Source organism: Calonectris borealis, chromosome 1 (assembly GCF_964195595.1).
Source record: "Calonectris borealis chromosome 1, bCalBor7.hap1.2, whole genome shotgun sequence".
NCBI lineage: Eukaryota > Metazoa > Chordata > Aves > Procellariiformes > Procellariidae > Calonectris > Calonectris borealis.
Genome location: NC_134312.1, coordinates 25,226,808 through 25,240,330, shown reverse-complemented (window position 1 = coordinate 25,240,330; position 13,523 = coordinate 25,226,808). Strand labels below are relative to the sequence as shown.

General features: G+C 37.8%; 1 protein-coding gene across 1 annotated transcript; it reads left to right on the top strand.

The window, feature by feature from the left end:
* Window positions 1–2,550: 2,550 nt before the first annotated feature.
* Window positions 2,551–11,881, top strand: ASB15 (ankyrin repeat and SOCS box containing 15). Its single transcript, XM_075150683.1, has 9 exons — window positions 2,551–2,666; window positions 4,002–4,054; window positions 4,151–4,282; window positions 4,698–4,856; window positions 6,919–7,164; window positions 7,958–8,129; window positions 8,509–9,079; window positions 9,654–9,807; window positions 11,292–11,881. Exons 1-9 carry the CDS (start codon window positions 2,551–2,553, stop codon window positions 11,462–11,464), a joined length of 1,776 nt encoding a protein of 591 aa, XP_075006784.1. The 3' UTR covers window positions 11,465–11,881.
* Window positions 11,882–13,523: the final 1,642 nt, after the last annotated feature.

Here is a 13,523-nt window from a genome sequence, read left to right as displayed (position 1 = left end):
TCCTTGCAGTTAAAAACCTGGGCCATGGTTCCAGTACATACTGCATTATGTGGGAATCTGAATCCAAGGGACCTTTAGCTTCTGGGTCAATCTGACTCTAAGCCCTTACTAATTTAATTTTGGTTTGCAAGCTTTATCATAATATACTATGTAGTAAAGTATTTGGGGATGGAATTATAATATCGGCTATGGTACTTTGATTGACTTATTATTTACTGGAAGAATGCAGAAATTAGTCTAAAAAGAAATCTGATTAGCACTTTCCCTTGAAGATCATTTTCAGAAATGGCCTCCAAATAATTTCTACAACATTCCTTTTCTATTTGCAAAATGACTAGGGCACCCCACAATGATTGTTCTGTGAGAAACATACAACAGATGCTTAGTATAATTGTTTAATATTTGTGCAACACTTCGGTGATGATAAGTGTTCTGTGTGGTAGATACAATACATTACTGCATAAACTGTGGGAGTAGTGGTTTAAAACTTTTTTAAAAAATAATGCAACATCTGGTGTCCCCCATCTGATTAAAGGACAAACGTGTTAAGCCACTAAGTTCGAATCAAACAGAGAAACTTTGGCAAAGCCCACTTGTAAAAACATAATTAGGTGCAGCTAGGCATATATTAACTTCAGTTTTTGTTCTTTATAGATCTTTTACAATATATAAATACTACATTTTACACTTCAAGAACCTACAGGAAGATGATGTAAAAAGCAACATTCCTGACCTTCCAATTATAGTTATAATTTACTACCAAGGCATTTGGTTGATGTGATACTACTAGCAAAAAGCGTAGTGAACATAAGCCACAGTTAAAGTTGGTGATACAAGCAGACTGAATTTAAGCTGGTGACTATAGTTAAAAGGATTGATGTACTCCATTACTAATCCACTGAACCTTCCGACTACTCTCACACCTTGAAAATAATAGCTGGCATGGCTTGACCATGACCTGGGCTTGTGTACTGAACTCCTGTGAATGTCCATTAAACTTCATCACTGCAGAAGTAGTGCAGAGACTCCAAAGTCCTTAGTCTGCTTTGATAGACCATGCCTTGGCAGTGTAAAAATAAAGCAAGATTTGCAAGTGTTTGTAGGGGTTTTTTGTTTTTGTTTCTTTTTTTTTTTTTTTAATATATTAATGATCATTAAAAGTGATAATTAATGACACAAGACCATTGCAATGTTTTGTTGTACAACTACTTGTCTGTGAAGTCCAAAAATCTTGTACATTATTATATTAACATAAAGCAGGTTTTGCATTTGGTATTGTCTCTCAAATCCCTTATTTTTTATTTGAGAAAACATCCCCATCCAGCTCCAGGAGAGGAGAGGTGAATACGGGTTACAGCTGAAAACTTTTCACAGAATTATAGAATAGTTTGGGTTGGAAGGGACCTTTAAAGATCATTTAGTCCAACCCCCCTGCCATGGGCAGGGACATCTTCAACTAGATGAGGTTGCTCAGAGCCCCGTCCAACCTGACCTTGGATGTTTCCAGGGCTGGGGCATCCCCCACCTCTCTGGGCAAACTGTTCCAGTGTTTCACCACCCTCATTGTAAAAAATTTCTTCTATCTAGTCTAAATCTACCCTCTTTTAGTTTAAAACCATTCCCCCTTATCCTACCGCTACAGGCCTACTAAAAAGTCTGTCCCCATTTTTCGTATAAGCCCCCTTTAAGTATTGAAAGATAGTAAAGTTCTTCTGAATTCAAAACTGGATGATGTGTCACCACCTAAACTGTAGTGACGTGCCGTGGGCTTTAGCACGCTGAAATCCTGTGTCCAAATGACACTGGTTGGTGGATCCATCTTGCATCTGCTGCCAGGGCAACCCTGGGTGAAGGAAGTGGGAAAAAATGCTCCTTCCCTGTGCAAAAAAGTCAAGTTAGTTCAGAGCTTCTCTGAAATAATTTGACGTTTCTGTAAATCCTGAATAAGTGCAATGTGTGATCACCCTTAGAACTGGTCATGTGTTTCATTCTGAACTGCAAGCCTTCTCTGTAAATAATTCTCAAACAATTTGAGTGTTTTTCTTTTTTGTGTCTATAATTTTTAAATGTATATGTGTTTGTGTTTATGTTCATGAATTCCTTGTGAATGCCTGTGTCTGATAGGAATCATTCATGAGGTGATAACTTTGTTTACTGTTCATAATTCATGCTTGTATGGAAATATATGTTCACTGACTTGATGACCACAGCTTTCTAAAGTGGAAAAGTTTCTTTTTATGATTGACAAATTGTCCAGAATTTGTCTGTAGATGAAAAATGTAGTGTATGAACAGTAAAAAGAGCTTTTCCTAAATGGCATGTCTAGTACTAAATGTTTCCAGGGTTGTTTTCTTCTCTATCACCATTTTTAAACAGGAATTTTATCATTTTTAAGTAGGAATAAGCTCACCAATACATTATTAAATTAAAAGAAATTTATGGAAACACCTGATTTTATTATAAAAAAATACCTTAAGCAAGATATGATCCTTAGCAGTATATTTCTGTGTATATTTCAAAATAGCTCATCATTATAGCTCACCATAAAAAATGATGGATGAAAGAGAAGATTTGGTTGAAGATCTGCTCACTGAGTATGCCATACAGCTTAGCATTCAAGAATCAAATGGGGCCAAACCACCAGTGTCTTCCAGCTATAATGACAGGTACTGTCAATTCAATATGTGTTAGAGATTATGCCCTATTTTAACAGTGTTTTGAGACCTTGATATTTAATGCCTTATATCATGCTTAAAACAGTTCTTAGTTTGATTAGACCTCTCTCAGTGAAGCACTGCCTGAAGCAATGATTGAAGAGAGTAAACAAAACAGAAATGCTGATTTTGTTTTTCTCAAATATTTCTAAAACCTCAAACTTTAAAGGCAGTAAATTTTGATTTGTTAGTCATGTGTCTGCTCAGTAATTGTACCCGTGTCCCAGCCTTTCCCTGTGCACTCAGATACATACGTGTACAAGAAAAATCCACCCAGAACAACAACAACAAAAAACCCACAGGGGTGTTCCACGAGGGCTCATACATGACATTAATGTTATGGTTAAGAGTGGTTCCCATGACTGGGAAATGTAGGGCTCAGCTGAGCTACGTGGGGTGATGAGAGCTGAGGGAGATGAGATTCACTTGGCTGAACTAATATTTCCCTTAGCTTTTCAGGCCATTTGCCTTCTTATGAAAAGCATATGTGTGAAACAAAGCTAAACTTTGCTTAATAGAAGTTCTTCGGCAATAACCCCATAAATACATTTTGTAGATTGCCCTGTCTAAAATGGAAAGCTGTAGAACTGTAAGTCTTGGGGGACTGTTAATACTTACTAATTTCCTGTAGGATCTCATGAAGATTTAGGTCCTCATGGGGCTCCTGTTGTAGGACTGGAATCTTCCTTTCCACTGAAGGCTCTCAGCAGAGCCACTGGGTATTCTTGTTATTTGGCTGCTTTTTTTTTTATTAAATCTGATATATTTTCTAATATGCTTTTATCACCAAAATATCTCAAGGAACTAGCAGGCACCAGCATTTAACTTCCATCTCATGGAGGTTTAAACGATATTGTTAAAAACAGTACAACTCTTTTTCAGGGAAAATGGTACCATTGATACCATGAAACTCTCCTTCATTAATGAATATTGACATTCTGACACCGTCACATTCTCATTCGCTGTCTAAGGTTTCTGAATCTGAAGGGCTCATTTCTGTAGTGTGAGGCAAATACAGCTTTTTAGTCTACGGCAGAATTCTTTACCAAATTAGGACTTTTATCAGGTCAGCCTCAGCAGGAATTGCGCCTAGCTCGAGAACTTTGGATACTCTGAAGGTCCACAGAACAGGTGTAACTTAGGAGGTCATGAGGCTCATCAAGATTGTAGTTGATACATTCAAAGGAAAGTTGGCTCAGATGAGAACCTAATGGAAAATATTGAATAAATAATATAATGCATCCACTTTTTGTTTATATTTTCTATTTTCTGCTCTTTTTTGGATAGTTTTGTACCACCTAGTGAGGAAAATAGGAAAATTGTAACATCCATAAAGCAAGGTAAAAACCCTAAAATAAAATAGTCCCTTTGCAAAACTGAGCTTTCTGTATATTGTTTTTCCAACTGCATCTCGTTTATCTGTTGGATTTTTTAAGGTGCAGTATTTGGGCTCCAAGAACTTGTGAAACAGAAATATGCTTTGGATGAAGCTGATGAAAGAGGGTGGTTTCCACTGCATGAGGCTGCAGCTCAGCCAATTCAGCAAATACTTGAAATCATTTTAGATGGTGAGTAAGGTAAAAATATCCCACGAGATAAGGGGAGCAGCAAAGAAACACGGAACAATAAACAGCCATGCACAACAACAGGCTAGAACTGATTATTAAAAAAAGTATGATCAAATCCTCCATGGAACATCTTGCTTATGTTGTTTAAATATTCAGGCAAATTTTCTTGTGGGGAAATTTGCATACCAGCAAAGAACTTGAACCGTTTTTAATGTTTTGTTCAGAAACCTACAGACAGAGCAAAAATTACTGTTCAGTATTCAGTGTGTTTGGCAGTACTAGTTAGGTTAAGTTAAACGTAATTACAGGTAATTTTCATAAAGACTTAGCATTTAAGGATTTCTGGTATGTGTGTATGTGTTAACAGCCTTGTGCTTTAATTTTGTTTTATCTTTTCTCACTTTCTTGCCTCTAGCATCTTATAAAACAATGTGGGAATACAAAACATGCGATGGAGAAACACCATTAACTTTGGCAGCAAAAGCCGGCTTTGTGGAGAATGTACAAACGTTACTGGAAAAGGGTGTTTGGCCCAACACCACAAACGACAAAGGAGAAACTCCACTTCTCATAGGTAGTTGCCTCCTCTCCCTGGGTTTAAGCAAAGCGAATGGCAGCACTTCCCCTCCGCTAAGTACTCACCCGAGTACCTCTGTTGGCTTGTGTGGTTTAGATGCTGGTCATCTTTTTAGACGAAACTAAATGCCCAGCACTTAGTGAAATGGACCCAGCGTTCAGTTCAGCACTCGTTATGCTTTCGGTGATCACTGAGCTGCTCTTAAAGATGCTCCTTATGCTTCGGGTGATTGCTGAGCTGCTCCTAAGAAAATGGGACCTATTTTTTTGTTCAAGGCACCTTCTTGGTGTCTTTAGGTGCTGCAAGACCTTTACCAACCTGCTCCTATTTGACCATCTTAAGGTGCAAGTATGGTACAAGAATAAGCTGTTGCGTTAACTTGAATGTACTTTTTCTGGAGGTTTGGAGGTTATTGGAGATTTTTAATTTTATTGGATGGTTTCTACTGAAGTAGGCAGGTATTTTCAATTTCAGAACCTCCCATCTCATTTCCCTCCCTTCTTGCACTGAAAATAAGCTTCAACTGCATTTCTAAGTAATACGCTGATATAAAGAAATATGATTCCTTTGGAAGATTTTATGCTATTGATAGACTTAAATGAGCTTTACTATACATGAGTAATTTAGCTATATTAGCTTCTAATTTCAGTTGAATGTCAAAACATCTCCATTCTTCTGAAGAGAATCAATCTGTGAAATTAATACAATATAAGAAAATACAATATATAGTACAATTATCAGTATTAAAATATTAAATTCTCTGAATTTTTGTTAACTTTCATCAGATGCGATTACTGTATTAACATTTTAAGGCCCTGAGGCATTTCTAGAGGGTTCCTCTGCAGTGTCTTGCTTTGCGTTGTTTCAGCTCTTTTCAATAATTGTAAGTCTGTGAAACTTTTAAGCTATTTTCAGCCTTTCATTTTAATGAATCCTGCAAAGATTTAACTAGACCTTATGAAAAGGGTCTTCCCCCCTTATAATGCCAATTTGTTTTCCTAAATATTTCTCTATACAAACTCCTGAAAATGAGGTTTGTCAGCTATGTATTGTTTATGTGATGCTTTTTATGTTTTTATATCACTTAGCGCTGAAAATTTGGATGTAGATATTGTTGTGCGTCATACATTTCAATCTTAGTCACAGTGAAATAGAGGATCAGATGCTTAACACTTAATAGATGATGCATATGATTTAGTTACTCCTTTTAATTTTAAAGCTCTGGATTAAAGGGCTCTTCAGTACAAAGGTAAATGCTGAAGACTTCTGCTTCCAGGTACATTTGGTAATACTCTATTTCAAAGCAATTGTGGATAATTATGAAGACTGTGGCCTCTTACAAACCTTCTTACTTGTAAAATGGGACATTCACAAAAGTTAAATTTGCTAACCCTATGATGCTGATATCTCCCTCAGCTGCCCCACCACTCAGTGGAGAGACCTGCTATTCCAAAGGGTAGTTCAGAAGTAAAATTAGACTCTTACTCAGGATCGCTATTTTTTATGTAAATGATTTGCAGGTGTATTATCTGTGAAAATTTCAAACCTGGAACCTCAAAAGGGTAGAACATGGCCTTTAAGTATGACAGATGTCAACTGTACTTTGGCTGACAACAGCCACTGAGTACACGCCAGGATTAGAGTTACCAGGTGACAAAGTCAGAAGTGGAATTTTCTGGGGACCCTGTAATGTTTGCACTAACTTTAGAAGTAAGGGCCATATTCAAATATTATGTTATTTTTATTGTTGCTTTTCCTTGTGATACATCTGCTTCTGCTTTCTCAGAATCGAAGCGGTGCTGCTTTTGCCCTCCATGCTCTACACTGACATATTTTCCAACTTCTGTTGGTTTACCTTGATTTCCCGAGCAGCTGACATTACCATTTATTTACCAGTAAATTGGATTGCCAGATTTCTAGGACTGGAAATCTTTTTAATTTCCTCATACCAGCACACAAGGAAAAGCTTTTCTGAACTTATTAGGTGTCTTTAACTTTCAAGACAATATACCTGAAAATGTGATTGTATTATTTGCTTCCTTTTTAAAATATCTTCAAGCTATAAGAAGAGGCTCTTTTGAAATGGTATCCACTCTGATTAAACACAACTGTAGTATCCACCAGCCGTGTGTAAAACGTTGGTCAGCAATGCACGAAGCTGCAAAACAGGGACGCAAAGACATTGTTGCTCTTCTTCTGAAGAATGGTGGAAATGTGAACCTTAAGGATGGATATGGAGTTACACCATTAGGTGTTGCTGCTGAATATGGGCACTGTGATGTGCTGGAGCATCTTATTCATAAAGGTATGTAGTCAGGTGAAAGGGAAATACACCTCTGCCCTGGCTCACGTCTTGCCTGGTTGCTGAGGTGTTTTGGGGTGAGCATGGAAAAGGAAAGAAAGAATAGTGATGACTCAGAAGATTTGGTTTCTGGGAAGGAAAGGAAGCATCTATGAGTGTTCCTGCTAGACTGGAGTGATGCTTACACATTTCCATAATGCATGTGAGAGGAGTGGCAGAGTTGATACGAATCCATTTCAGTCAAGGAGGGACTTACTGCTATACATGCCCTTCTTGCCCTTCTTTGTTTCTCTTTACTCCCCTTCCTTCCCTTCCTCCCTCCCTCCTCCCCTCTCCCCTCCCCCCCCTTTCCTTCCTCCCTTCCTCCGTTCGTTCCTTCCTTCCTTCCTTCCTTCCTTCCTTCCTTCCTTCCTTCCTTCCTTCCTTCCTCTCTCCATGCCTCTCTCCCTCCCTCCCTTCCTTTCTTCCTTCCTTCCTTCATTCCTTCCATATACAGAATTATATTGGTATTAATTAATGAAATTAGGTATTTTTGAAATGTACTAGAATTTTGAAAATCCTCGGTTATAACACTTACGGTCAAAGCAGACCCCACTCAGGTGAGCATTTGAACTTGTATCTGTCCAAGTCTTGTTTTGCCTTTGAGTTTTAAATTTGCCACAAGAACTATTTCTTGTTTTAGTAAAGTTTTAGCTTAAATACATCTGAAAGTGAAGAGGAAAGTACTTTGGCTTGTTTTTATGATGATCTGCAAATCACTTTGGATATAATTATAAACTCTGTATCCTCCTTCGAGGTGGAGATGTCCAGGCCTTAGCAGATGATGGTGCATCGATACTGTTTGAAGCAGCCGGAGGAGGTAATCCAGACTGCATAGCCCTTCTTTTGGAATATGGAGGAAGTGGCAACGTGCCTAATAAGGCAGGACTGCTTCCCATACACAAAGCGGCTTATGAGGGGCATTACCTGTGAGTCTGAGCTTGGACTTTACATTTCCTTTAAGATACAATATGGCGCAAGGTCACATTGAAGACGACTGTGGTAAACTTGCAAATGTATAGATCATTTATATTTCAGAAGTGCCTATGTTACATTAGTTTGAATTAACTTTTAAGTGTTTTTTAGCATAAACAAAGCAAAATGCAAAACATACTCCCTAGAACTAAGTGAAAACCACTGAAAAAGTTAAACACAAGGTCCTATTTGACAGTGCTCAAAACTGGTGTTTCTGTGTTTGGATCTTCTTGTGTAAAGTGACTAGCTGGTAATTTAGCATATAGCTGGATGAGAGTCGTTTTCTTCATGCAGGGAAGCAATGCCTAACTAGTTTTATTCACTGTTTTTTAGGGCCCTGAAGTATCTCATTCCAGTCACATCCCAAACTGCAATCCAGAAAAGTGGGTTAAGCCCTGTTCACTCAGCAGCAGATGGCCAGAATTCACAGTGTCTAGAGCTCCTCATTGAAAATGGTTTTGATGTTAATACTCTCTTGGCTGAACACATTTCAAATAGTTACGATGACGAAAGAAAAACCGCACTTTATTTTGGCGTTTCTAACAATGACATTCTTTGCACCGAAATATTGCTCAAAGCCGGGGCAAATCCAAACAAGGATCCTTTAAACTGTCTTCTTGTGGCAGTGAGAGCTGGCAACCATGAAATTGTAAGGCTACTCCTATCTTACGGAGCAAATGTCAATTGCTACTTTATGTTGGTTAATGATACGCATTTCCCCAGCGCCATTCAGTATGCCTTGAATGATGAGGTGATGCTGAGACTGTTGCTCAATCACGGATATAATGTGGAGATGTGTTTTGACTGTATGCATCAAGATATCTTTGGAAATTCTTTTGTGTGGTCAACTCCAGAGGAAGAGGTTCTCCCCGGGTGGACTTCTTCTGTAATAAAGGATAATCCAGTAAATACATACCTTCCTTCCTTCTCTTTACTTTGCGCTTTTCATTAGCCAGCTTTAAACGTTCCAGATTATTGTGCAGAATTAAGATTAACATACTGGCAAAACCCTTTTTTAAAAGACCCTAAAAATAAAACAGCCATTTTTCATTTTCTACTCTGTGATAGAGAAAACTATGTACATAGGTGGGTTTAGTTTGGGGTTCATATACTAGAAATTTAGGAAGGAAGTTTTAAGAAATCATGAAGCAGGATTCTGGAATTTCTGTTCCTATCCTAACCAGTGGAGTAGATTTGTTTCCCAAGAGATACTGCTGTTGAACAAAACAGTGCTGCAAATTATGCAATGTTATAATTATTGGCCTTCAGGCCTGTCCAGACAAATTAAGAGATCACAAAGGTTAAGCATGGAAGAAAATGGCTTTTAAAATAACCTACCTAGGCGTCAATTTATGACTGTAAAAGGTCATTGCTAATACTTTGTTTAAATTATCTTGTGTAATTGCTTTAAAATGTGTTATTTTGGCATTCCTCTGCACAGATTTTGAAATTATGACTTGATGTGTTTTCCCTTTCAGTTCTGTGACTTTATTGCTGTTCCTTGGTTGAAACATTTAGCAGGAAAAGTGGTTCGTGTTTTTATAGATTACATGGATTATGTTCCTCTATGCACAAAAATTAAGTTTGTCTTAGAAACACAGAAAGAATGGACAGAGATACGTCAGATATTGGGTAAATATCTAACTTCCAGTTAATGATGTTGTGATTTATTATAGGAGACTTTAATTGCTTATGTCAGGTGACATTCATCCAAAGTGTTTTAGCAGTCCAAATGTGTACTAGCTAAGAACCAGGTTCCTGTCATCCAGTCCTCAGATTGAGACAGATCTTCACTTATTGCTATTGGTCATAAATTGGTTAATCTGACTGGAATATGGCAAACTTGCGCCTGGTAAGAATTAATCTCATAAGGAATATCACTGTTGTGTGGCAAGCCCTTTTAGTTAAGCAAGATCGCTGAGGTACTTCTCAAACTCCTTATTAACCCATGTGACACCAGTCATTGCACAGCTATGGGGCCCAGCTTTTTTTGTTGAGGAATATTGCTCACACTTCCATCCTTCTTTGTGCTCCCTTGATCTCTCAAGTCTATTAATCGTTCAAGGATTATTGTAAGAGCATGTTTTAGATCCTGTTATGTTCAAGGTAGTAGGTGGTGACAATGAGTGTGCCATCACAATCTGTGACGCATCATTTCCTAACTCCAATTTACATGGTAGACATTTAGAGTTGCCATTACTAATACTGTAATTGAATAATATTTCTTACGTATGCCTTACTTTTGAAGTTCTACACATTAACCTGGACCTTCCACCATTGGTGGCACCAGAGATAGGTTTCATCCACCTTGAAAAAATCTGTTGGGGAATGTATTAAATGTTCTCTTTGTATGAATTAATTTTATTTGACCTTTTTTTTTTTAATTTTAAATAGAATTTGATTTAACATCAGCTGTTAAAAACCAAAATACTTAGGTTTAAAACTGGTACCCTGTATTTAATTTTGCTTCAGTATTTTACATTGGCATGCAGAGGAACTACTTTTTGTTAGTGTCACAAGAACATCCGAATAATTTGGTAGTCTTAACTACTGATATTTCAAGTATGGTGAAAGTTTTTGTTATGATGTTCAGGAAGGCTAAATTAAACTGAGCTTTTTGACTGATGTAAATTCTGGTAAGAAGTACTTGTTTAGAAGACTCAGCAGGCCCAAGCATGGGAAGGTGTGGTCCTGGTGCCTTATTGATACAGCAGAAATGGAAGGTGCCATGGCTGGCCTCAACATGCAATTTTTAAAAGGTGCACCTAGGGAAAGGAGAGATCGTTCATCAGTTACCATTGATTATGCTAAATAAAATCCTGGTTTAGGTGTTCAGATGGGTGCTTTGGAGCCGGAGTGAGGAGTCCAAAAGTGAGGCAATAATGTTAAGCAGATATCTGACAGAAGAAGTTTGATTAATGTCAGCATTGTGTATTATCACAATTCTGAAGTGGAAAGAATGATATTTTATTCAGAAGTGGCAAAATAATAACACCCCAAGGTAATAGATTTTGATATTAGTTTTATTAGAGCATGTTTTGAGATTGTGAACTGGCTTACAGTCATTGTTAATGGCATTGATTTTTCCACCATTTCTCTCTCACTATTATTTTTAGATAATCCTCGCCCATTGAAACATCTGTGTCGTCTGAAAATACGTAAACTCTTGGGGTTAAGGAGACTCCAGAAACTGTCATCCATGAAGAAGTTTCTACTTCCACCAGTTCTCAAGAACTATATCCTATATAAAGAATATGATCTGTATGGAAAAGGGATACTTTTAGAATAGTTTTTAAAAAATAACTGTGTACAGTCTGTAATTTGACTCATTTCCTCACTATTTTTTACTAGCTAAAGAGCTGCTTGATGTTTCATATACATTCACAACATTCTGATATTTGTTGCGAATAGTTCTTTTATGGGAACAAATTTTTCTTCAAAACTAGTACGTTAAAGCTCGTGTTTCAACACAACATTGTACTATCCAAATACAGGCTAAAATCAGAATAAGGATGCTATAATAATTGCGTAGAACAGTACACACTAAATGGGAATTCAGAGGAATAAAGGATAAAAGAAGAATTTTCATGATGGGCTTCCCAATGAAAATGATAAATACAATTGCTGCTCTCGTTTTGTGGCGTTAGTTTCTCTGGAAAATAAATGTCTAATTTAGCTTGGCAAAGAAAATTAAACCACTAAATGCATGTCTGTCATGTAAGTGGCCTGAAATGTAGCACATTTTGTACTTTGAAGATCATGGTCCTCTTATAAAATTCTCCAAACACTTAAAAGATTCTTTTTAGCTATTTTTGCAAAGTGTTTGCTCCCAGGTATGACTGCTGTTTGTGCCAGTACTGCATGTTTCCAGGCTTGGCAAAATTTGAGGGACTTTAAGTAGGCTGTTCTAAAGAAAGAGTAGATTTTGATGGACAAACCAACCAGGAAATCAAGCAGTATATCCTCTTGGTTGAGAAATGTTGCAATGTCATAACTTTAATTATTGTTCCTACAGAGTTTTGACAGATCACTTCTCGACCAGACTAAACAACACCCCCAGTCATGCTGTGATGCACTTGGCGGTATGCTTCTGCACATCTGATTAAATATTCTTTAAATTGTTCTATTAAAAGTGGATTGCAATTACTCCCTTTGCTGTTCTACCATCCCTTCCATCTTGGGTTAAAAAAAAAACGAAAAAAAAAAAAAGAATCCAAACCTCCTAAACTAAGAAAAGATTTCAGTTGTTGGATGTCAGGGTTACATAGTGCGTAGTCAGAGTTTAGCCAAACACATAATTTAAGAGATACGCTGGTTATCGCACACATACACACACTCACACAAACCAAAGGTCAACTCAAGCATCCTTCTGCCCTGCTCCCTCACTGGCTCTCCCTGTTCTTCAGAATTTCTTATTTGCTGGACGTCATTGTCATATATAACTTATTAACACCTCTGTCAGTGATGTAAATTCCACTTCCCAAGGCAGCTATATCAGTCCTTTGTGGGTCTGTCCTTCCTCACAACAGATTTACAGGAGCAAATGGAAGGAGTGAAAATTACTGGTCTGGGACATGTAGAGGGTTGAAGAGAAGGCTTAATTGCTGCTTCTGCTCCCACTAAGGCCACTATTCATCTGGCTTTCCAAGACATGTCCTCTGGTTTTTTGTCAGAAAAAGAAGAATTCGGTCACTTGTGAAAAATTTCTAGGTATCTGGCATCTGGGCCAGGCCCCTGACAGCAGGATGCCCCGGGTGGCTGGTGACTGCAGGCATGGCCTGGGCACAGAGTGCCCAGTGAACCCAACACGGCTCTCTGCAGTCAAGGCTCCGCCGGCCAATACATCCTAGACATACCAGGCTAAATGCATGTATGCTGCATAACCTATAAACTGATATTTTTATGTGGGAATTCCTAAACAGAAATACGGGCTTAATAAGTCTTAAATAGTGGTAATTTTAATGAATACAGTGACCACAAAGCAAGAATATGGGTAGTCACATATCTGATACAGTATACTGCAACCAGCAAAGGAAACATGATCAAATAGGGCTTTAGACAGGAGATTTTAAACCCTTTCTGTGGCTAGAGCCAAATTCCATTAGTAATTTTAGTTCATGGGCCAAGGTTTATATTTAGGACTTTCTACACGCCTCAGGCAATAGTTACATTGCCTGTGGCATCAAAGCATTCAGTTCTAGGATAGAGCATTGCCCCAAGTGTTTAAAATACCATGAACTACTCCTTAGAATATCATTAGGTAAGCTAAAAAGACATGCTATTATTGTGTTTATCTTTTAAACAATACATCTGGGCCCTTTTTGTTGTTTGGTAGCCTGTTACAGAAG